This window comes from Pomacea canaliculata, linkage group LG9 (assembly GCF_003073045.1).
Source record: "Pomacea canaliculata isolate SZHN2017 linkage group LG9, ASM307304v1, whole genome shotgun sequence".
NCBI classification, from domain to species: Eukaryota; Metazoa; Mollusca; class Gastropoda; order Architaenioglossa; family Ampullariidae; genus Pomacea; species Pomacea canaliculata.
The window spans coordinates 25,021,039-25,046,789 of NC_037598.1; the positions used below are offsets into that span (position 1 = coordinate 25,021,039).

At 37.5% G+C, this 25,751-nt stretch overlaps 2 protein-coding genes across 2 annotated transcripts in view; both read left to right on the forward strand.

Moving 5' to 3' along the window:
• Window positions 1–25,751, forward strand: part of LOC112572990 (multiple epidermal growth factor-like domains protein 6) — a 50,272-nt gene that overhangs the window by 12,653 nt on the left and 11,868 nt on the right. Inside the window, exons 20-36 of the mRNA XM_025253021.1 lie at window positions 6,805–6,903; window positions 7,513–7,728; window positions 8,196–8,372; window positions 8,881–9,015; window positions 9,743–9,877; window positions 13,954–14,091; window positions 14,977–15,189; window positions 15,656–15,832; window positions 16,343–16,477; window positions 17,206–17,340; window positions 19,285–19,422; window positions 20,305–20,517; window positions 20,986–21,162; window positions 21,671–21,805; window positions 22,570–22,704; window positions 24,393–24,530; window positions 25,415–25,627. Of these exons, the coding sequence (XP_025108806.1) occupies window positions 6,805–6,903; window positions 7,513–7,728; window positions 8,196–8,372; window positions 8,881–9,015; window positions 9,743–9,877; window positions 13,954–14,091; window positions 14,977–15,189; window positions 15,656–15,832; window positions 16,343–16,477; window positions 17,206–17,340; window positions 19,285–19,422; window positions 20,305–20,517; window positions 20,986–21,162; window positions 21,671–21,805; window positions 22,570–22,704; window positions 24,393–24,530; window positions 25,415–25,627 (2,709 nt within the window). The remainder of the gene's footprint in view (window positions 1–6,804; window positions 6,904–7,512; window positions 7,729–8,195; window positions 8,373–8,880; window positions 9,016–9,742; window positions 9,878–13,953; window positions 14,092–14,976; window positions 15,190–15,655; window positions 15,833–16,342; window positions 16,478–17,205; window positions 17,341–19,284; window positions 19,423–20,304; window positions 20,518–20,985; window positions 21,163–21,670; window positions 21,806–22,569; window positions 22,705–24,392; window positions 24,531–25,414; window positions 25,628–25,751) is intronic.
• LOC112572397 (scavenger receptor class F member 2-like) lies at window positions 362–4,821 on the forward strand. The gene is made up of 7 exons (XM_025252062.1): window positions 362–496; window positions 693–830; window positions 1,225–1,361; window positions 1,614–1,751; window positions 2,879–3,016; window positions 3,576–3,712; window positions 4,215–4,821. Exons 2-7 carry the CDS (start codon window positions 805–807, stop codon window positions 4,302–4,304), a joined length of 666 nt encoding a protein of 221 aa, XP_025107847.1. The 5' UTR covers window positions 362–496; window positions 693–804; the 3' UTR covers window positions 4,305–4,821.

Genomic DNA, 25,751 nt, shown 5'->3' on the forward strand with positions numbered 1-25,751 from the left:
GCGATCTGTCCTGTGGTCACTGTCAAGACAACGCTACATGTAGTCGTACCAACGGCCGTTGTCATGGTGGCTGTGCTGCTGGCTGGACTGGGAACAGGTGTAAAAAAGGTAAATATAAGGATTTTACAGTTGGAGATCCGCTGAACTGTGCCTTTACGTAGTCGTGAGCCAGGCTGTTTTTCTGGGGTGGTTGTGATATGGTTTTGTTGACCCTCGGCGTGGCCTTGTTTTTGTGGTTCATAAGGCGATGGTTCTGTAGTTCTGGCACTGTTTGCTGGTTTGCAAAATTTGATTTGAAAGAATTTTTGTCTAACTGGGTCTGTTTAACAAATTATGTTAAGGAATATTTTTAACTCAGTCTGTCCCAGCAGACAATACGGAGTGAACTGCCAGTCATCTTGCGGTCGTTGCCAGGACAACGCTACATGTGACCATGTCAGCGGGCGATGCTCTAACGGCTGTAGTGCAGGATGGACTGGGAAACTGTGCAAAGATGGTATAGTTTGTACTGAGAGCTTATTTATACTTACAGGAGTTTAAATTAAGAACTATTCTAAATTACCAATAGCCTCTTACAGACAGACATCTTGTGTTTAGTTTAAGCTTATTGCAATGACTACTTCTCACTCCTTCAATTACTCGCTGCATTAAGATTAATAAAATACTTAGTCATCATTAATGTCTCTATTTAGTCTGTCTTAGTGGGAAATTTGGAGAAAACTGCGGGAAATCATGTGGAAGCTGTAAAGACAATGCTCCTTGTAACCATGTCAACGGAAACTGTCCTAGTGGTTGTGCTGCAGGATGGACTGGAAAACAATGTCAACAAGGTAAAGCACATTCCTGTGAATTTGGTTCTAGGGAAAAGTCAGGAAAAATATGTTCTTAGGATCTGCTAGGTATGAAATAGATACATATAGAATTATTGAAAAAAAATACATATATAACAATCGATCATATCTTGTCCTCATGGTAATGAGTATTGTACATACATTTACTAGATAACAACAAAATTAGATATCTTCAACAAATGTTGTGAAGCAGGAAATAATAGTACACATGAACTGAATAGTTCTGTTCTCCCATCTTCAAATATCACACACATAGCCATGAGTAGGACACGGTACACGGAGAGAAGCGAGGGGAGGCTGGGGAGTAGGAGAGAATTTCAGCAATTCTTTAATATGCATCTCCACACTGAGTTCTCGCTTTGCTGATCCTTAGTGTGTCCTCGAAAGAAATTTGGAGAAAACTGTCAGCACAGGTGTGGCCAGTGTATTTCCTACAAACCCTGTCACCCTCTACCGGACTGTGTGAGGCTGGCTGTTTATCTGGATGGACGGGACCCTACTGTAACGAGAGTAATTGAACTTTGTTTCATACTTTTAGTTTCGTATTCATTTGAACCTCAGAGTACACTCTCTAGTCTAGCCTAACAATGTATATTTTTTAGGTAAATATACAATATTTACTGTAAGATATTATGTATGGCTTTCATATTAGTTTTAATATATTTATACATCCACGTTGAGTAAATCAGAATGAAGTTCATACCATTAACATTGTATGTGTTTACATATGTTTGCTAGTGACAAATGTTTTCCATCTGTAAGGTTGCCCTTTGAACTTCTTTGGACCAGACTGCCGAACACTGTGCGGTCGTTGTTACGACTATGAACCATGTGATCATGTTACCGGATATTGCAGAAATGGCTGTGATGTAGGATACACTGGTGATTGGTGTAATGAGGGTAATGTTGTGTTCTCATAGTCATATTGTAGTAGTAAAATTATGTTTTAAACACACTGAATTTTACATTAATGTAATTTTTGTATTTCGCAAAGATATACTTTAATTTATATTTCTAACCAGAATATTCACACATTAGGTAAGGGGAGGTAATTTTATTGTAACTTCAACAACAATAAAACTTTCTTTTAATGTGCGAATGATATATATTAGCAGGAGTAATTAAACAATTTTATAATCATTTATTGTGAAAAAACACAGATAACCGATTTTATTTAACAAATTGGGTGACTGCACCTAATGACAAGTGTTAAGCTACAAAAAATACTAATTAAGGACAGCGGTATGTCACAGCATGACAAACACCTGGAGTGTAACACCTGAAGCCATTCTTATTTACACCTGCGACATTTCACGTCCTCTCGTAAACACAAACAATATTTATCTGTGGTTTAGCTCATATTATTACTGAGTGTGATCATTGTAAGCAAAGGAAATGTCTTGGACTTCATCTGACTGACAATAAAGTTTGATTTGATTTTGATACATTTCCCTGAAGTCAATAACACGTATACGAAGTAACCATTAATTAGTAAATAAGGGTTAAGGCTATGTAAGCTTAGAGTTCAGCGACCTTGCATGTTTATAAATGACAGAGATTTACGAAAGTTAAAAAATACATATGGACTGACCTGCCACGATATAAAGTAAAAAAAGAAGGTAGCAGACAGACAGACTGAGAAAGAGACTAAAAAAGAGAAATGCCAGTCACTTTAAAGTTCCGAGCAGATGCTATTCTACGTTAATTTGGTTGTTATCCCTAATTTAGTGTGAAATTAAACACTACCTCTTTAACTATATTTGCCACTTGTGGAAAACAATTTATTTACTCCTTGTTACTCCTCGGGGAGCAAAGGGCCACACCAACACCTCGCCAGTGGACTTGGTATCGGGCAGCTCCCCTTTAGTTGGGGCCAAGTGGTTCCCACGTCCTTTCATATCTGAGTTATTTTTTTGCTAAAAGTGTTTATCTTCATTAAGAGTTAACTATTCAACTTTAATACCACAAATATTTCCTCGTATAAAAGTTATGAAGGTACTTAGTCTCTATTTATTTCTCTATTTCAGCCTGTGCTTCTGGAACATTTGGAGAAAACTGCCGGAGATCCTGTGGTCACTGTAAAGACAGTCTTACTTGTCACCATGTCAACGGACACTGTCCTCAAGGTTGCGCTGCAGGATGGACTGGAATACAGTGTCAACAAGGTAAACAAACACTCCAGCTGATTTTGTTATTAATAGGACAAGTAGAGAGAAAACGATGGTACAGCGTCTCCTCAATACAGAAACTAATGTGATGTAAAGTAAGTAGAGGACATTGGAAAAGTCTCATCTCTAGATGTATACATGACTTGAAGAAAAGTAAAAGTAAACTGTAGTAAATTGTACTCTGTGAGAAATCAAGTACTGTAACCTCCGTGTCCCCCAACTATAAAACTCAGCAACCTGTTGTATTTATTTTCTAAAAATATGTTGATATGTAACAGTATACAACTAAATGTTTTATGATTCCGATGGCGGTTTAGATTGACAGTGTTAATGACGGAAATTGTAATTTGACTATTTTGTACTAATTTGACTATTTTGTACTAATTTGTAATTTGTACTTCTCCTACTCTTACTCCTGAAATCAAATAACAGTTATGACATACATGCAATGAAATCTTACTATAAACATCAGTTGTACACTGTTGTTATTTATACTTCGTTAAGTACAAAAGATGTGTTATCTTTTAAAACTCCAGGTCTGTATCTTTATTTCTAGTGTGTCCTGTGGGCAAGTATGGAGAAGACTGCTGTTGGACGTGCGGACGATGTGAAGATGACTCGCAAGTCTGTCACCTGTTCACACACCTGTGCGTCTCTGACTGTGCTGCAGGATACCGCAACCGTTATACCAGAGTATTTGTCATCTTTCAGTCTATGTTTCAGCTTATGCCTGTAAAAGCCTAAACTGACTTGCTTTTTAATCTGTGAGAGTATCTACGGGTAAACTTTATTTCTGTGTTACGACTGTGCCTGGTTGGGAGGTATAAAGCAAACTGTTGTCAATCATTTAGAAGCCTCCCATTGCATGATGTCATTGCACGTGCAGTTGCTGTGCACGTTGCTGTTGTCCTGTCCTTTCTTCATGAAGTATTGTCTAAATAAGAAATTATAATAATTTTTATAGACTAGAAAAATTCGTAGTTTTTGTTCCCATGTGTGTTCTGTTGCTGCTCTGCTGGAAAATTTTGATTGTGTATAATAGACGAGCGTTACTTTAAAAAAAAATAAATAAAAAAACACACTCTTGAAAAAATAAGTTTTACACGTAATTTGTAACCGATGTGGTGGTGTTTCATTAATTGATAATAAAAATTGAAAGACAACGATCTGATTTATCTGTTTCCTCTTTATTTAGATGCTCATCTCGATAAAAGTCTTCAAGTTTAAGGACAGGACTGAGGTGTTAACCTTCTACTACAGTAACATCCTGTGGATACCTGACTAACATTGGTTCGACATCCAGTGAACAAGGTGATAGGATGTGACTGACTGCCTTCAACCACAAGGAAATCTGAGAATTTACCTTTATTTTTACTTTACTTTCTTTTTTCTACTTTATATAACTGTAAAATCACAGTAGCTTCTACTCCTTCCTTTTACTGCATCATTCTTCTGATGTTCTTCACTTGGAGTACTTGATAAGACCATTTGATTGCATATTTCATTTCCAAATAATCAACAACATACTTTGCATGTAAATAACATCTGCTATTTTAAAAAGAAATTATGTTATCAAATTTTTAAAATGTATATCATCACTGTTGGTATTTTAAGTAATTATACCGATGTTAGTTTTTGTCTTTTGAATAGATACACGTGAGCTTTAGATTTTATTTTCAAATGCACTTCATTGTCATGTAGAACAAGTACACAGCACTTTACTGTCATGTTACTACGGGTACACAATATTTATACTTTGTGAAACGAAAATGAAAAATTCTAAATTAAAAAAAAATGCAGCCATTGACTTTCTTCATATTTTGTGTAGATTATATATAATATATATTTTTAATATACATTTTCGGATGATGATAACATGCAGTCGTCCTCTGTAAACGTCAGATGAATTTCATGTTTGACATCTTGAAAGGTTCCGCGAATAGTTGTTAATATTCTGGAAAATGGTTCTTACCTGAGATTTTTGCGATTCAGCTAACTGGACAATCATTTTGAAGCTATTGATATCTTCCACGGGTTGTTTGTGAAAGACAGGTATTTCCACCGTATTATCATTATCATCCATCCATCATCCATCCATCATCAATCGTAAATCAATCAATCATTCATCCATCAATCATCCATCATCATCATCCGTTTCGGTGGCGATTAGTGGGACGTTGACTGCATGTCCCCCTGGGTCGTAGACGTGTGCATCTAATGCATAGATGACTATAGGACATAACTCCTGCGAGATAATTTCTGAGAAAGTAACGGGGTTATCGTTCCTGGTCCTACATCTAATCGCTGCCATGGTGGTTTCTTGTTCCTCCATCTCTGTGGGTACTTCTCGTCTGAAATATTTGTGCAGCATGTTGATATCGAGGACCTTCTCCTCCTATCAATGCTACCCCGTAGTCCCCCAGAAAAGGTTTGCGCCATTGCACAAACATTTTTTTTAGGAAAAATAAAAAATATTGCCTTGGAGAAAAACTGCAGACTGACGGGTTATTAAAGACTACATCGATCGCAAAACCAGTTTAGCTTTTTTTTGTAACACAAAAAAACTCCATTCGTACAACTAATTAACGTCTGAGATTCAAAATCACACAAACAAAAACAGTTTTAGAGATTTGCTTTTAAAAGGTAAAACTGATGTGTTCAGAACCCGCTATGAGTGAGTGAGCGAGTGAGTTGTATTTTTCTGTTGCTCTTTTAGATTCTTCAATTTGCTTTCTTACTCATTCACGTTAATGCGTATGAATGTGGGAAGCTCAGCAAATAGAAGGAGGGAGGAGAAAAAAACGAGATGTAGGGTACAACTAGGAGGGCTATGGACTTAAAAATTGAAGTAGAATAAAATGTAAGTCATGTAATGTTAGTCATAGTAGTGCTTCTCTATCAAACATTATTATTGTTGTTGTTGTTATCGCTTCGTGTTCGCCATTTTTGTTCAATGCGCATAAATTTCGAAAAAGACTGAAGACCCATCTGTTTATTTAAGACAGACTTCAACAACCAAGCATCACTTCTGTCTTAATTTTTACTTATCTGGTGTTTTATATATTTGTTCACTTTATCTTTTTCTTCTTTTTAATTTTTTTTTTTTGTTTTTTGCTGCGCAATGAGCATTCTTCTGAATGGATACCTGCTAATTACAAATAGAAATCATCATCATCATCATCATCAAATTAATTTTGTTTGCCATGACAAACCTCACTTGTACTCTCTCCTCTCCCCGTCGTCTGCTCCTTCCAAAAATTTTCACTCCCCCCACCCCCCACCATCTAAAACTACGTCATAAAATGACGTCGTGTTCTGACGCTAAACATGACGCAACCAAAAACACTCTCCGATACTGGTAAGGGCGATAATCTCTGACAAACAAACGTCAGGGATAACAACCCCCTGTTCCTAACCGACTGTTCCGTGACAGTGCAACAAAGAGAGAGAAAGAGATCGAGAAGAAACAGTGTTTCACTATGTCTTTCTAGCATTAACAGGAGTGTCCGTACATCCTGCAACTACATTTAAAAAACACAAAATAGCATATGCAAAGAAAAAGTCAACTAATTTTTTTCTAAACTAGTTACAGTTATTTAATTAGGCTTTTTGTTGTTAATTGTAGTAGTATCTTACTCACGCAGAAGATGCCGTACATCTACAGTTTAAATGAGTGAGTACGGCTTTATTCCCTGAAACCAAATTATTACAACACATAAAATGCTAGTTAGTTAGCTAGTTAGTTTATTGCTCTTTGATGGGTAAAGTTAATTTTGTGCCCTCAGGTGTCGTCGTTGACGCAGACAGAACAATGACATGCACAGGTGTTTGTGGAAACCTACTTTTGTTGTACCTGGCGGCGACATGCAAGGTGCAGGGATTTGGTAAGTCAGGATCAGACACCACCATATCAAACTGTTTTCATATTTTATTCCAAATGTAGGTGTGTACTATGCTTTCCAAAAGTATGCCAGGGCTCTAAACACGACCCTGTCTCCCAAACTTTACATCCACTAACATATTCTGTTCTCGGGATCCAATGTTACAAACATCTCCGCGCACAAAACTGAAGTGAACTTTAAAAAATGAGAAACTTAGCTTTGGAAAAGACTACAGCAAGGGGATGAGCTGGGACTGTGTGTTAACAGGCGTTTCCTTGAGCATACATGTTGACCTTTTCCATAAGGGTGATTCTTCTAGGTTTATTATTTCGACACCAAAGGATACTTCTTCCGTTGGATTTCAGAAAATAGTCTGTTCAGTCAATCAGTTCAAAAAAGCGTGTCTTCTGTCTTTTATTGGTGAAAATGTTATTTATGTAGCAATAATTTTTATTATGCATACCGTTCTAAATCATAACATATAAAATACCTTCTAACGATTTCCTTATGGAGGATGAGGCTATTAACTACTAGATGATGTTATCCACATGTTATAGGTGTTGTTGTTGTTAACTACTAGATGATGTCATCAACATGTTTATCTTGTGTCAGAAGAAAATGTGGCGCTCGGCAAGACCTGCTTACAAAGTACCTTCGCCTCCTTCGACATGCTCAGACCGTGCAACGCTGTCAACAACAACACGGATGGCACCCGAACCGACGACAACTGCATCCGCACCAGCACCAGCGACGACTCCAATTGGTGGGAGGTGGACTTGGGGCAAGTGTACCCGGTACTGAATATTACTCTCTTCGGCCGAACTGGCTGTAAGTACTCACCAATGGAAACTTTCCAGAAAAGCTGCAATATATTTATCACAAATCCATGCGGCACATTTCATTTTCTTTTTTTGTGTGGTCTCTTAATTTTAGTGGTCAGACTAAGCATGTTCTATGATCTTCTACAAAAGTTCGGATTACGGATTAAATGATGAAATTCGCACTTTGGATTTCCCAACAATTTGCATTAAAGTAATAAATAAAACTGCTTTTTACTAGATACACCACCATAGATAACAACTGCTATTCTTAAACCAAAGTATCTTTCATCAAGGTGGGTCAAAGTCTTCAGATCCCAATTTTGTTTATTATTGTACTTCTTCAAGTCAGTTGATTAAAGTAGCAATAAACAAAGGGAAAACATTCATGATTCGGATTTTTACAACTCACATTCACTTATGAGGAGAACAAGTGGCTATAGAACTCTGGTACTTCCCGTCTGACCGCTGTTGTAGATGAGAAACATCTCGAAGGAACGGTTATTACGGTGGACGGGCAACAATGCACCAGAATCCCGGAAGTGACGTCAAGGGAGCTGCACGTCAGCTGCAGCAAGTCGCTGTACGGCAGGAAAGTCCGGATCACCAAACAGTCTCCTGGCAACCTCATGATGTGCGAGTTCCAAGTGTGGGGTAAGAAGTTTGCTCAGCCAGAGATAAGATTGTTGTGACACAGGTCACGTGATGACTTGACTTACGACAAACACTGCGCCTAAATGATTTCCTGTAAATGTTCGCACAATTCTGCTCTCGCAATAACCTTCCATCTGGGGTCAAATCCAGCAACAAGTGAAGTCTGATCCACAGTAACCTTTGGGGCTAACACCATGAATATTTAAAACATGTCTTCTTTCTTTACTTGTGTTATAATAATAATTATTATTATCATCATTATCATACTAATAATAAATTAAATGGGGTTCAAAGTGCTTTACTAAAAAGAAAAACACACAAACACAATAATAATAATGGATGCTGGTCGCGAAAACCACCACTGATAGATATCCAGATTCTATCTTACATCCTAACATTTCTTAAAGGATGGATGTTAGAGTCAGCTTACAGTTGAGCAAGAATATATATTTTACCTACATGACAATTGTTGTCTTTTCTTATTTCATGGCTTTGTGTGTTGCCATAGTGTGTCCCAGTGGCAAGTATGGAGGGCATTGCGACAGGTCATGTGGAAAATGTCATGCGAATCATGCGTGCGACAGGTTGACAGGCATCTGTGGCAGCTGCTCCAGCGGATACACGGGGCCCTTGTGCACCGAAAGTAAGCTGCTTGCTTTGGACATATTTGTATATGAGTAAGCCTTAATATTGTGTCAGCAGTATATGTTTAGCTTCTGGTCTTTCTATGCAGTTTATCCATGAATTGACAGCTGAAGCAACTGATGTGTCGCATCTTAGCTGTAATTAAAAGCCACGTGCTCTGCAGTCTCAAGTCTCTGTCCAAACATTAATTACCACTTGGAGACTGGAGTGCGTGCACTTTGACCTCTGTGTATTGTCGTGCGCTACATAAAGCTCTCATTTTCTACTTTCACTCTCTGTCAGTCCTTTACATGCCAAGCTGTCCCAATCGTTTGTAAAGTGCATTAATGCCTGTGCTCTATTTAAATATTATTATTATTATTATTATTATTATTATTATCATTATTATTATTCAGATCTTGCTAGGTAAATCTGGAACAAGATGTTAATTTTTTTAAGTCATTATAGTACTTTTAAACAGAAAAATAACACAAATTTGTATAGGAAAAAATCTTCAGTCATCAAAGTATAGTTAACCTAGAATAACTTGAGATAAGCCTTTAAAGCTCAGCTAAATACTAAAAGAAGACTATAGCGAAAGAGGTAGATAAGAAGAACATTAAAAAATAAGCTGCTGTCAGTACAGATTGTCACTAAATACTCTCCTGAGTAAATCATTTAATGGCATAACTGGAGCTATATTAGTGACATTTTACAAATTCTTGTTCATGTTGTACATGTTGAAGCTTGCAGCTCTGGAATGTACGGAGCTGACTGCCGGGAACATTGCGGCCGCTGTGTAGACAGTAACACCTGTAATATGTACGACGGCAGGTGTGAGACAGGGTGTGCACCCGGACATCAACCCCCGCTGTGCAAAGGTGAGCTTGACACTACAAAATGTGATTATCAGTTAAATATTACAAAAAAGCGTTTTGGCGACTAACAAGTACATTTTTGTAAAATTCGCATAAATCATCATTCTATGATAATATTGTCCGGATCTCACTGTCTCGCCTTCAACTTGTCTCACTGTATCACTTGTATCAGCTTGCATCACTGTATCACTTGTATCAGCTTGCATCACTGTATCACTTGTATCAGCTTGGATCACTGTATCACTTGTATCAGCTTGCATCACTGTATCACTTGTATCAGCTTGGATCACTGTATCCCTTGTATCAGCTTGGATCACTGTATCACTTGTATCAGCTTGCATCACTGTATCCCTTGTATCAGCTTGGATCACTGTATCACTTGTATCAGCTTGCATCACTGTATCCCTTGTATCAGCTTGTATCACTGTATCATTTGTATCAGCTTGTATCACTTTATCACTTGTATCAGCTTGCATCCCTGTATCACTTGTATCAGCTTGCATCCCTGTATCACTTGTATCAGCTTGTATCACTGTATCACTTGCACACACTGTCATGAATGTAAGTCAAACCACGTAGCTGTAAAGTCGTCCATAACCAATTGTAAATGATTTTTGTTTGTTGGGAGGGTGGGGGTGGGTACGGAGGGAGTGTTGGAACTATTTTTCTCGAGGACAACTCCCATCTCCTCTGTTTCTTTTTCTTTTTTTTTTCTTGATTTTTTTCTTCTTATTATTTTTCTTCTTGTTCTTCTTATTTTACTTTGTTCTTTTTTCTTCTTTCTCGTTTCTTCTTCTTGTTGCTGTCGTTGTGAAGACAATGTCACGTGTGACCACGTGATTCTCAGGATGGACTGGAAACCAACGTCACACAGGTCATGACACATTAATTAGAATGTGAAAACTAAACATAAAGCATAAAAGTTTTTCTTGAAGCTTGTTGCTGAGGCAAAGGGCAAGTAATTACGTTATGCATACAAATGCTATACAATATTTATGTCGACAGAAAGTATTTAGTACTAAAATCACAAGAAGGATAAAAACAGTAATATAAAATAAAAACACGTTGCAAAACTGAAAGTAGTATACGTATTATTTAATAAGTTCAGGGTGGCATGATCTGATGGACGATATCGACAACATGCAAACCTAAAGAGACCGTTGAAGTAGCTGATAGAGCGAGAGAAGTAAAAGTGGTCACAAATTTGAAAGTAATATTATATTTTAAAGTTAGAATTTTTTTTTTTTTTAACATTTATTTTGTCTCACAGATACACGAAATAGAAATTACAATATCTTGCAATATAATACAATCATATGCACATAAGGTAACACATAAGTCATTCGTTCATTCCAGAGGTTGAAAAGAAATCGCCTGCAGGCAGTCCATTAGTACAAGTACAAGTACATAGTGATGATGATTACGAGGATGATGATGAATGATTACGAGGATGATGATTGAATGATTGATTTACTGGCTGAAGGATTAGCAAAACAAGTATTTAGATTACAATAAACGCTTGGAGACATCACAGTGCAGACTCAATCATGCTGTTGTGATTGCAAAATTTTTTAACAGAGAACCTCCATCTTCATTGGTTGCATACCACAAACTGCACAACAATTTCCAGAAATGTGCAGTTTGTTCCAGCATAACTCAGAGTTTGACTGACACAAAAACTGCAGCCATACTGTTCTCACAAAAACTTGTTTCTCCTTTGTACAAAAATTATCTTTCACACAAGTTCAACAAATGTATATATATATGTATATATCAAAAGTAGGAAAAAGCTTTAGTAAAAAGCTGAAAACAATTGTTCGATCTAGTCATTACACGACAGTAACTACACCCTCACTATGTAGGAATGTTTGCATAATAGAAATTTAAAAATTTATTTAATCTCGAGGCAACAGCCAACAAACTGTTATTCAGAGCAATAATAGCAAGACCCATTTTTGTTCACAGCAGCTAACAATGAAGAACCAAAATATTTTCTATATAAAACAGCAATTTTTAAACAATGAAATATCACGCAAATTGTTCAGTTATACTTTACTTGTGAAACTGTACAGGCAAAGTAATTTTTTTTATTATTAAGCAATACATATATCAAACATAAGCAATGAACATGTGCACATAAATTCAACAAATTCAACAATTTTAAAAATACATCTATCTGCTAGACAAAATCCATAACTGAAGAGAAGAGATAGAGCGGAAGAGAAAAAAAAAAAAAAAAAAAAAAAAAGAAAGAAAGGTGTCCACTTGGTTAGTGTTAGATTAATATGTTGCACCATGCAATTTACATTAAACAACATAGTCGTGAAATTATATATTTCCAGATAAACTCATAAAATTCTATAATCAGCCCAGCTTATTATAAATTCATGCAATTTTATATTAACAAGTGCACTAAATTCCTCAATCTTGTATTTTCTATTTAGCTGTAGCATAAAAACTCTTAAGTCTGGCTGTTTCTTCTCTATTTTACATTTATAGATAAACCACTTTGCTTCTAGTAGTATATTCTCTAACGTCTTATCTATTGGACAGTTTGCTTCATATCCAAATAGTATTACAGATTCATTAAGTGCTAATTTATTATTTTTAGGGCATTTTTCTCTTATTGCTTTTTCTAAGCTTGTCCAAAATAGTTTGGTTGCCTTACAGCGCCAAAATAAATGTTCAATTGTCTCCCTTTCCTTGCCACAGAAAGTACATTTATTATTAACTTCTACCCCCATATATTCTGCCAGGGAGTTTGTACCTAGAATTCTGTGTGTAATTCTGCACTGAAACCACCTCAGTTTAATATCTTCTATTCCTAGAACCTTTGAAAATATTATTTTCCAGGGTAATTGAGCCCCCATTTTATTTTCCCATTTTTCACAACATTTGGGCCTGATTGTACTTTCTGTCAATATTTCGTAATAATATTTGGAACCATTCTTTATAGAATTAATTAGTTTAATAGCTTTTGAAGTTTCTTGTGCAGTGTTGTTCCTAATTGTAATGCCCACTGACTGTATAAATTTTTTAATTATTTTTGCACATCCCATATATGTAACTATATCTATTGTTGTTCCATACTTGGCATTAATTCCATCCAGGGACAAAAGTACACCAGATTCATTATAAAAATGTTGAATTCTATATAACCCTTTACTAACCCAGTTTTTAAAGAAAATAACATTCTTGCCAAGCTGAAATCTACTGTTTAAATGTATTGGTTCTGCCATCACCTCCTCTAATGTTTCTGGCTTGACATAATAATAGAATTCCCCATAAGCATTTAATACATCTTTCCAGAATTTATTTTTATGTTGTGTGTCATAGTACACATTTGGGCCATATTTATCAATATCTACGAGTTTTGGGTATGTCTTTATCACTACATCTTTCCATTTATGTTCAGTGACATTTAGCTTTTTAATCCACATCAGCTTTAGCGCTTTTATATATTGATAAATGTTGGGTATACTTAAGCCCCATTACGAACAGTTTTCACTGCAACTTTCCTGTTTATTCGATCAGGTTTTCCATCCCACAAAAAGTTAAAGCATTGCTTTTGAAGTTCTTGTATATCTTGGATAGGGGGATTGGGTAGCAGTATCCATAAATAAATTAATTTTGATAGTATTAATGATTTTAATACAGCCACTCTTCCCATTGGAGTAATAACTCGTTTAAGCCAGGATTTCATTAAATTCCTTGTTTCAATATATTTTTCCTTAAAGTTTAGAGTGTAACATGATTCTAACTTAGTGCTTATTAAATTTAGAATATTGCTGCTAGCGTTATCTCTGTTTCGGCAATTGAAAACCTTAATTAAATGGCCTTAAATGCTTTAATCCCTAAATTTTCTCTTATGACTCTGATCAAGTATCGAAGAAAGATTTTTGGATCGTTTTATGTTCCCATGCTTCCCCTGCACTACAATGGTACCTGTCGATGTCTCTGCCACTTCTGATTCTACTTTTGTTTTACAACTATGCTCAGAGAACTGAATACTAACTTTAATTTGTGTATAAAAGGATGTTTGAAATATGATTGTAGGATGGGTTACCTTGTCGCTTCAGCTTGCAGTAATAACACGTTTGGAGTAGACTGCGGGTCAGTGTGTGGTCACTGCAAGAACAACACCACGTGTGACCACATCAGCGGGCGATGTCCTGATGGCTGCATGTCTGGGTGGATGGGAGAACTGTGCAGTGAAGGTAGAGCTGATTTGTATTGCATGTCACTAATGAATATGTAGTCTACTAGTTTTACATGATAAAAACGGTCTTAACACTGAAAGGTCTTACTGCTCGCATAAAGACAGCAGCAAAACCTGTTTGCCTACTCTGTGCGCTGTACTACTTGTGTAAAGAAACAATCTATTGTTTCCTGTGTTTAATATGTATTTACATTTACCTACGTATGATGACAGCTCATATCAAACTAAATAATGCTGGATAAATCAGTTATAACGATGGAACCATGTAACTGTTCAGAGATACTATAGACTCCTTGTTCGTTTTCATTGCATATGATTAAAAGTGTCTGTCGTAAGTATTTAGGAATGTCTATATCTCGTTTGTCACTCACTTGACATCTTTGTAAATAAGTTTCAGCACATACAATCTCGTCGTCGTCGTCACCCTGTCTCCCAAACTTTACATCCACTAACATATTCTGTTCTCGGGATCCAATGTTACAAACATCTCCGCGCACAAAACTGAAGTGAAATTTTAAAAAAAATGAGAAACTTAACTTTGGAAAAGACTACAGCAAGGGGATGAGCTGCGACTGTGTTAACAGGCGTTTCCTTGGGCATACATGTTGACCTTTTCCATAAGGATGATTCTTCTAGGTTTATTATTTCGACACCAAAGGATACTTCTTCCGTTGGATTTCAGAAAATAGTCTGTTCAGTCAATCAGTTCAAAAAAGCGTGTCTTCTGTCTTTTATTGGTGAAAATGTTATTTATGTAGCAATAATTTTTATTATGCATACCGTTCTAAATCATAACATATAAAATACCTTCTAACGATTTCCTTATGGAGGATGAGGCTATTAACTACTAGATGATGTTATCCACATGTTCATCTTGTGTCAGAAAATGTGGCGCTCGGCAAGACCTGCCTCCAAAGTACCTTCGCCTCCTTCGACATGCTCAGACCGTGCAACGCTGTCAACGACAACACGGATGGCACCCGAACCGACGACAACTGCATCCGCACCAGCACCAGCGACGACTCCAATTGGTGGGAGGTGGACTTGTGGCAAGTGTACCCGGTACTGAATATTACTCTCTTCGGCCGAACTGGCTGTAAGTACTCACCAATGGAAACTTTCCAGAAAAGCTGCAATATATTTATCACAAATCCATGCGGCACATTTCATTTTCTTTTTTTGTGTGGTCTCTTTATTTTAGTGGTCAGACTAAGCATGTTCTATGATCTTATACAAAAGTTCGGATTACGGATTAAATGATAAAATTCGCACTTTGGATTTCCCAACAATTTGCATTAAAGTAATAAATAAAACTGCTTTGTACTAGATACACCACCATAGATAACAACTGCTATTCTTAAACAAAAGTATCTTTCATCAAGGTGGGTCAAAGTCTTCAGATCCCAATTTTGTTTATTATTGTACTTCTTCAAGTCAGTTGATTAAAGTAGCAATAAACAAATGGAAAACATTCATGATTCGGATTTTTACAACTCACATTCACTTATGAGGAGAACAGGTGGCTATAGAACTCTGGTACTCCCGTCTGACCGCTGTTGTAGTTGAGAAACATCTCGAAGGAACGGTTATTACGGTGGACGGGCAACAATGCACCAGAATCCCGGAAGTGACGTCAAGGGAGCTGCACGTCAGCTGCAGCAAGTCGCTGTACGGCAGGAAAGTCCGGATCACCAAAGAGTCTCCTGGCAACCTCATGATGTGCGAGTTCCAAGTGTGGGGTAAGAAGTTTGTTCAGCCAGAGATAAGATTGTTGTGACACAGGTCACGTGATGACTTGACTTACGACAAACACTGCACCTAAATGATTTCCTGTAAAAGTTCGCAGAATTCTGCTCTCGCAATAACCTTCCATCTGGGGTCAAATCCAGCAACAAGTGAAGTCTGATCCACAGTAACCTTTGGGGCTAACACCATGAATATTTAAAACATGTCTTCTTTCTTTACTTGTGTTATAATAATAATTATTATTATCATCATTATCATACTAATAATAAATTAAATGGGGTTCAAAGTGCTTTACTAAAACGAAAAACACACAAACACAATAATAATAATGGATGCTGGTCGCGAAAACCACCACTGATAGATATCCAGATTCTATCTTACATCCTAACATTTCTTAAAGGATGGATGTTAGAGTCAGCTTACAGTTGAGCAAGAATATATATTTTACCTACATGTGACAATTGTTATCTTTTGTTATTTCATGGCTTTGTGTGTTGCCATAGTGTGTCCCAGTGGCAAGTATGGAGGGCATTGCGACAGGTCATGTGGAAAATGTCATGCGAATCATGCGTGCGACAGGTTGACAGGCATCTGTGGCAGCTGCTCCAGCGGATACACGGGGCCCTTGTGCAACGAAGGTAAGCTGCTTGCTTTGGACATATTTGTATATGAGTAAGCCTTAAATATTGTGTCAGCAGTATATGTTTAGCTTCTGGTCTTTCTATGCAGTTTATCCATGAATTGACAGCTGAAGCAACTGATGTGTCGCATCTTAGCTGTAATTAAAAGCCACGTGCTCTGCAGTCTCAAGTCTCTGTCCAAACATTAATTACCACTTGGAGACTGGACTGCGTGCACTTTGACCTCTGTGTATTGTCGTGCGCTACATAAAGCTCTCATTTTCTACTTTCACTCTCTGTCAGTCCTTTACATGCCAAGCTGTCCCATTCGTTTGTAAAGTGCATTAATGCCTGTGCTCTATTTAAATATTATTATTATTATTAATATTATTATTTTTATTATTATTATTCAGATCTTGCTAGGTAAATCTGGAACAAGATGTTAATTTTTTTAAGTCATTGTAGTACTTTTAAACAGAAAAATAACACAAATTTGTATAGGAAAAAATCTTCAGTCATTAAAGTATAGTTAACATAGAATAACTTGAGATAAGCCTTTAAAGCTCAGCTAAATACTAAAAGAAGACTATAGCGAAAGAGGTAGATAAGAAGAACATTAAAAAATAAGCTGCTGTCAGTACAGATTGTCACTAAAAACTCTCCTGAGTAAATCATTTAATGGCATAACTGGAGCTATATTAGTGACATTTTACAAATTATTGTTCATGTTGTACATGTTGTTGAAGCTTGCAGCTCTGGCATGTACGGACCTGACTGCCGGGAACATTGCGGCCGCTGTGTAGACAGTAACACCTGTAATATGTACGACGGCAGGTGTGAGACAGGGTGTGCACCCGGACATCAACCCCCGCTGTGCAAAGGTGAGCTTGACACTAAAATATGTGATTATCAGTTAAATATTACAAAAAAGCGTTTTGGCGACTAACAAGTACATTTTTGTAAAATTCGCATAATTCATCATTATATGATAATATTGTCCGGATCTCACTGTCTCGCCTTCAACTTGTCTCACTGTATCACTTGTATCAGCTTGCATCACTGTATCATTTGTATCAGCTTGCATCACTGTATCACTTGTATCAGCTTGCATCACTGTATCACTTGTATCAGCTTGCATCACTGTATCAGCTTGCATCACTGTATCACTTGTATCAGCTTGTATCACTGTATCACTTGCACACACTGTAGTGAATGTAAGTCAAACCACGTAGCTGTAAAGTCGTCCATAACCAATTGTAAATGATTTTTGTTTGTTGGGAGGGTGTGGGTGGGTACGGAGGGAGTGTTGGAACTATTTTTCTCGAGGACAACTCCCATCTCCTCTGTTTCTTTTTATTTTTTTTTTTTTTTCTTGCTTTTTTTCTTCTTATTATTTTTCTTCTTGTTCTTCTTATTTTACTTTGTTCTTTTTTCTTCTTTCTCGTTTCTTCTTCTTGTTGCTGTCTTTGTGAAGACAATGTCACGTGTGACCACGTGATCCTCAGGATGGACTGGAAACCAACGTCACACAGGTCATGACACTTTAATTAGAATGTGAAAACTAAACATAAAGCATAAAAGTTTTTCTTGAAGCTTGTTGCTGATGCAAAGGGGAAGTAATTACGTTATGCATACAAATGCTATACAATATTTATGTCGACAGAAAGTATTTAGTGCTAAAATCACAAGAAGGATAAAAACAGTAATATAAAATAAAAACACGTTGCAAAACTGAAAGTGGTATACGTATTATTTAATAAGTTCAGGGTGGCATGATCTGATGGACGATATCGACAACATGCAAACCTAAAGAGACCGTTGAAGTAGCTGATAGAGCGAGAGAAGTAAAAGTGGTAACAAATTTGAAAGTAATATTATATTTTAAATTTAGAATATTGTTGCTAGCGTTATCTCTGTTTCGGCAATTGAAAACCTTAATTAAATGGCCTTAAATGCTTTAATCCCTAACTTTTCTCTTATGACTCTGATCAAGTATCGAAGAAAGATTTTTGGATCGTTTTATGTTCCCATGCTTCCCCTTCACTACAATGGTACCTGTCGATGTCTCTGTGTCACGACACCGCCGGTGCCTCTTGTTTTTCGCTCTCTCCAACTCACCAGCGGGTCGGACAATTGCGCGTTCTTTCGTTCCAATTAAAGAATGATTCGCCTGTAAGAGTCTGTCTGTTTACTGATCAAAATTACCAACCAAAAAAAAAAATAGATCCTAACTATAAAAGCAAAACGGTCTCTAACACCACAGTTTTTCCTTCAATCTCCACTTCTACAAAGTACAACGAACACCTCACACACTATAAACTCACTGTCTTGGCAGTCGTTTCTCCTTTCACATTAATACATTCGATCTCTGATTAGCAATTTGCATTGTCTTGGCAAATGCGTTCACCTCTCCCTTTCCGCTCTCTAACTTTCTTCTTCTTCCACTCGCTAACGTTCTTCCTCTTCTATCTACTCTCTAACGTCCTCTCCTTCTCTCTATTCTCCAGCGTCCTTCTTCTAAAAATGCCCTCTAACGTCCTTCTGCTTCCATATCCCTTCTCAACGTCTCTCCCTTACCTCACTATTTCTTTTTGACGTCACTATACGTCATTTGTCACGTTCTATTTAGAGAACGTCCATCATTCGCACGCTTTCATCTACACACGCGCCCAGTCCTAGCACTCTGACTAGATCCATGACACTCTGCCACTTCTGATTCTACTTTTGTTTTACAACTATGCTCAGAGAACTGAATACTAACTTTAATTTGTGTATAAAAAGATGTTTGAAATATGATTGTAGGATGGGTTACCTTGTCGCTTCAGCTTGCAGTAATAACACGTTCGGAGTAGACTGCGGGTCAGTGTGTGGTCACTGCAACAACAACATCACGTGTGACCACATCAGCGGGCGATGTCCTGATGGCTGCATGTCTGGGTGGATGGGAGAACTGTGCAGTGAAGGTAGAGCTGATTTGTATTGCATGTCACTAATGAATATGTAGTCTACTAGTTTTACATGATAAACACGGTCTTAACACTGAAAGGTCTTACTGCTCGCATAAAGACAGCAGCAAAACCTGTTTACCTGCTCTGTGCGCTGTACTACTTGTGTAAAGAAACAATCTATTGTTTCCTGTGTTTAATATGTATTTACATTTACCTCAGTATGATGACAGCTCATATCAAACTAAATAATGTTGGATAAATCAGTTATAACGATGGAACCATGTAACTGTTCAGAGATACTATAGACTCCTTGTTCGTTTACATTGCATATGATTAAAAGTGTCTGTCCTAAGTAATTAGGAATGTCTATATCTCGTTTGTCACTAACTTGACATCTCTGTAAATAAGTTTCAGCACATACAATCTGCGTCGTCGTCACCCTGTCACCCAAACTTTATATCCACTAACATATTCTGTTCTCGGGATCCAATGTTACAAACATCTCCGCGCACAAAACTGAAGTGAACTTTAAAAAATGAGAAACTTAACTTTGGAAAAGACTACAGCAAGGGGATGAGCTGGGACTGTGTGTTAACAGGCGTTTCCTTGGGCATACATGTTGACCTTTTCCATAAGGGTGATTCTTCTAGGTTTATTATTTCGACACCAAAGGATACTTCTTCCGTTGGATTTCAGAAAATAGTCTGTTCAGTCAATCAGTTCAAAAAAGCGTGTCTTCTGTCTTTTATTGGTGAAAATGTTATTTATGTTGCAATAATTTTTATTATGCATACCGTTCTATATCATAACATATAAAATACCTTCTAACGATTTCCTTATGGAGGATGAGGCTATTAACTACTAGCTGATGTTATCCACAAGTTCATCTTGTGTCAGAAAATGTGGCGCTCGGCAAGACCTGCTTACAAAGTACCTTCTCCTCCTTCGACATGCGCAGACCGTGCAACGCTGTCAACAACAACATTGATGGCACCCGAACCGACGACAACTGCATCCGCACCAGCATCAGCGACGACTCCAATTGGTGGGAGGTGGACTTGTGGCAAGTGTACCCGGTACTGAATATTACTCTCTTCGGCCGAACTGGCTGTAAGTACTCACCAATGGAAACTTTCCAGAAAAGCTGCAATATATTTATCACAAATCCATGCGGCACTTTTCATTTTCTTTTTTTGTGTGGTCTCTTTATTTTAGTGGTCAGACTAAGCATGTTCTATGATCTTCTACAAAAGTTCGGATTACGGATTAAATGATAAAATTCGCACTTTGGATTTCCCAACAATTTGCATTAAAGTAATAAATAAAACTGCTTTTTACTAGATACACCACCATAGATAACAACTGCTATTCTTAAACAAAAGTATCTTTCATCAAGGTGGGTCAAAGTCTTCAGATCCCAATTTTGTTTATTATTGTACTTCTTCAAGTCAGTTGATTAAAGTAGCAATAAACAAAGGGAAACATTCATGATTCGGATTTTTTACAACTCACATTCACTTATGAGGAGAAACAGGTGGCTACAGAACTCTGGTACTTCCCGTCTGACCGCTGTTGTAGATGAGAAACATCTCGAAGGAACGGTTATTACGGTGGACGGGCAACAATGCACCAGAATCCCGGAAGTGACGTCAAGGGAGCTGCACGTCAGCTGCAGCAAGTCGCTGTACGGCAGGAAAGTCCGGATCACCAAAGAGTCTCCTGGCAACCTCATGATGTGCGAGTTCCAAGTGTGGGGTAAGAAGTTTGCTCAGCCAGAGATAAGATTGTTGTGACACAGGTCACGTGATCACTTGACTTACGACAAACACTGCGCCTAAATGATTTCCTGTAAATGTTCGCACAATTCTGCTCTCGCAATAACCTTCCATCTGGGGTCAAATCCAGCAACAAGTGAAGTCTGATCCACAGTAACCTTTGGGGCTAACACCATGAATATTCAAAACATGTCTTCTTTCTTTACTTGTGTTATAATAATAATTATTATTATCATCATTATCATACTAATAATAAATTAAATGGGGTTCAAAGTGCTTTACTAAAAAGAAAAACACACAAACACAATAATAATAATGGATGCTGGTCGCGAAAACCACAACTGATAGATATCCAGATTCTATCTTACATCCTAACATTTCTTAAAGGATGGATGTTAGAGTCAGCTTACAGTTGAGCAAGAATATATATTTTACCTACATGACAATTGTTATCTTTTCTTATTTCATGGCTTTGTGTGTTGCCATAGTGTGTCCCATTGGCAAGTATGGAGGGCATTGCGACAGGTCATGTGGAAAATGTCATGCGAATCATGCGTGCGACAGGATGACAGGCATCTGTGGCAGCTGCTCCAGCGGATACACGGGGCCCTTGTGCACCGAAAGTAAGCTGCTTGCTTTGGACATATTTGTATATGAGTAAGCCTTAAATATTGTGTCAGCAGTATATGTTTAGCTTCTGGTCTTTCTATGCAGTTTATCCATGAATTGACAGCTGAAGCAACTGATGTGTCGCATCTTAGCTGTAATTAAAAGCCACGTGCTCTGCAGTCTCAAGTCTCTGTCCAAACATTAATTACCACCTGGAGACTGGAGTGCGTGCACTTTGACCTCTGTGTATTGTCGTGCGCTACATAAAGCTCTCATTTTCTACTTTCACTCTCTGTCCGTCCTTTACATGCCAAGCTGTCCCATTCGTTTGTAAAGTGCATTAATGCCTGTGCTCTATTTAAATATTATTATTATTATTAATATTATTATTATTATTATTATTATTATTATTATTATTATTATTATTATTATTATTATTATTCAGATCTTGCTAGGTAAATCTGGAACAAGATGTTAATTCTTTTAAGTCATTGTAGTACTTTTAAACAGAAAAATAACACAAATTTGTATAGGAAAAAATCTTCAGTCATCAAAGTATAGTTAACCTAGAATAACTTGAGATAAGCCTTTAAAGCTCAGCTAAATACTAAAAGAAGACTATAGCGAAAGAGGTAGTTAAGAAGAACATTAAAAAATAAGCTGCTGTCAGTACAGATTGTCACTAAATACTCTCCTGAGTAAATCATTTAATGGCATAACTGGAGCTATATTAGTGACATTTTACAAATTCTTTTTCATGTTGTACATGTTGTTGAAGCTTGCAGCTCTGGCATGTACGGACCTGACTGCCGGGAACATTGCGGCCGCTGTGTAGACAGTAACACCTGTAATATGTACGACGGCAGGTGTGAGACAGGGTGTGCACCCGGACATCAACCACCGCTGTGCAAAGGTGAGCTTGACACTAAAAAATGTGATTATCAGTTAAATATTACAAAAAAGCGTTTTGGCGACTAACAAGTACATTTTTGTAAAATTCACATAATTCATCATTCTATGATAATATTGTCCGGATCTCACTTTCTCGCCTTCAACTTGTCTCACTGTATCACTTGTATCAGCTTGCATCACTGTATCACTTGTATCAGCTTGCATCACTGTATCACTTGTATCAGCTTGTATCACTGTATCACTTGCACACACTGTCATGAATGTAAGTCAAACCACGTAGCTTTTTCTTCTTTCTCGTTTCTTCTTCTTGTTGCTGTCTTTGTGAAGACAATGTCACGTGTGACCACGTGATCCTCAGGATGGACTGGAAACCAACGTCACACAGGTCATGACACATTAATTAGAATGTGAAAACTAAACATAAAGCATAAAAGTTTTTCTTGAAGCTTGTTGCTGAGGCAAAGGGGAAGTAATTACGTTATGCATACAAATGCTATACAATATTTATGTCGACAGAAAGTATTTAGTGCTAAAATCACAAGAAGGATAAAAACAGTAATATAAAATAAAAACACGTTGCAAAACTGAAAGTAGTATACGTATTATTTAATAAGTTCAGGGTGGCATGATCTGATGGACGATATGGACAACATGCAAACCTAAAGAGACCGTTGAAGTAGCTGATAGAGCGAGAGAAGTAAAAGTGGTAACAAATTTGAAAGTAATATTATATTTTAAATTTAGAATATTGCTGCTAGCGTTATCTCTGTTTCGGCAATTGAAAACCTTAATTAAATGGCCTTAAATGCTTTAATCCCTAACTTTTCTCTTATGACTCTGATCAAGTATCGAAGAAAGATTTTTGGATCGTTTTATGTTCCCATGCTTCCCCTGCACTACAATGGTACCTGTCGATGTCTCTGTGTCACGACACCGCCGGTGCCTCTTGTTTTTCGCTCTCTCCAACTCACCAGCGGGTCGGACAATTGCGCGTTCTTTCGTTCTAATTAAAGAATGATTCGCCTGTACGAGTCTGTCTGTTTACTGATCAAAATTACCAACCAAAAAAAAAAAAAAAAAAAAAATAGATCCTAACTATAAAAGCAAAACGGTCTCTAACACCACAGTTTTTCCTTCAATCTCCACTTCTACAAAGTACAACGAACACTTCACACACTATAAACTCACTGTCTTGGCAGTCGTTTCTCCTTTCACATTAGTACATTCGATCTCTGATTAGCAATTCGCATTGTCTTGGCAAATGCGTTCACCTCTCCCTTTCCGCTCTCTAACTTTCGTCTTCTTCCACTCGCTAACGTTCTTCCTCTTCTATCTACTCTCTAACGTCCTCTTCTTCTCTCTATTCTCCAGCGTCCTTCTTCTTCTAAAAATGCTCTCTAACGTCCTTCTGCTTCCATATTCCTCTCTAACGTCTCTCTCCCTTACCTCACTATTTCTTTTGACGTCACTATACGTCATTTGTCACATTCTATTTAGAGAACGTCCATCATTCGCACGCTTTCATCTACACACGCGCCCAGTCCTAGCACTCTGACTAGATCCATGACACTCTGCCACTTCTGATTCTACTTTTGTTTTACAACTATGCTCAGAGAACTGAATACTAACTTTAATTTGTGTATAAAAGGATGTTTGAAATATGTTTGTAGGATATGTTTGTCGCTTCAGCTTGCAGTAATAACACGTTCGGAGTAGACTGCGGGTCAGTGTGTGGTCACTGCAAGAACAACAACACGTGTGACCACATCAGCGGGCGATGTCCTGATGGCTGCATGTCTGGGTGGATGGGAGAACTGTGCAGTGAAGGTAGAGCTGATTTGTATTGCATGTCACTAATGAATATGTAGTCTACTAGTTTTACATGATAAACACGGTCTTAACACTGAAAGGTCTTACTGCTCGCATAAAGACAGCAGCAAAACCTGTTTGCCTGCTCTGTGCGCTGTACTACTTGTGTAAAGAAACAATCTATTGTTTCCTGTGTTTAATATGTATTTACATTTACCTCAGTATGATGACAGCTCATATCAGACTAAATAATGCTGGATAAATCAGTTATAAGGATGTACCCATGTAACTGTTCAGAGATACTATAGACTCCTTGTTCGTTTTCATTGCATATGATTAAAAGTGTCTGTCCTAAGTAATTATGAATGTCTATATCTCGTTTGTCACTCACTTGACATCTCTGTAAATAAGTTTCAGCACATACAATCTGCGTCGTCGTCACCCTGTCACCCTAACTTTACATCCACTAACATATTCTGTTCCCGGGATTCAATGTTACAAACATCTCCGCGCACAAAAACTGAAGTGAACTTTAAAAAATGAGAAACTTAGCTTTGGAAAAGACTACAGCAAGGGGATGAGCTGGGACTGTGTGTTAACAGGCGTTTCCTTGGGCATACATGTTGACCTTTTTCCATAATGGTGATTCTTCTAGGTTTATTATTTCGACACCAAAGGATACTTCTTCTGTTGGATTTCAGAAAATAGTCTGTTCAGTCAATCAGTTCAAAAAAGCGTGTCTTCTGTCTTTTATTGGTGAAAATGTTATTTATGTAGCAATAATTTTTATTATGCATACCGTTCTAAATCATAACATATAAAATACCTTCTAACGATTTCCTTATGGAGGATGAGGCTATTAACTACTAGCTGATGTTATCCACATGTTCATCTTGTGTCAGAAAATGTGGCGCTCGGCAAGACCTGCCTCCAAAGTACCTTCTCCTCCTTCGACATGCGCAGACCGTGCAACGCTGTCAACAACAACACGGATGGCACCCGAACCGACGACAACTGCATCCGCACCAGCATCAGCGACGACTCCAATTGGTGGGAGGTGGACTTGTGGCAAGTGTACCCGGTACTGAATATTACTCTCTTCGGCCGAACTGGCTGTAAGTACTCACCAATGGAAACTTTCCAGAAAAGCTGCAATATATTTATCACAAATCCATGCGGCACTTTTCATTTTCTTTTTTTGTGTGGTCTCTTTATTTTAGTGGTCAGACTAAGCATGTT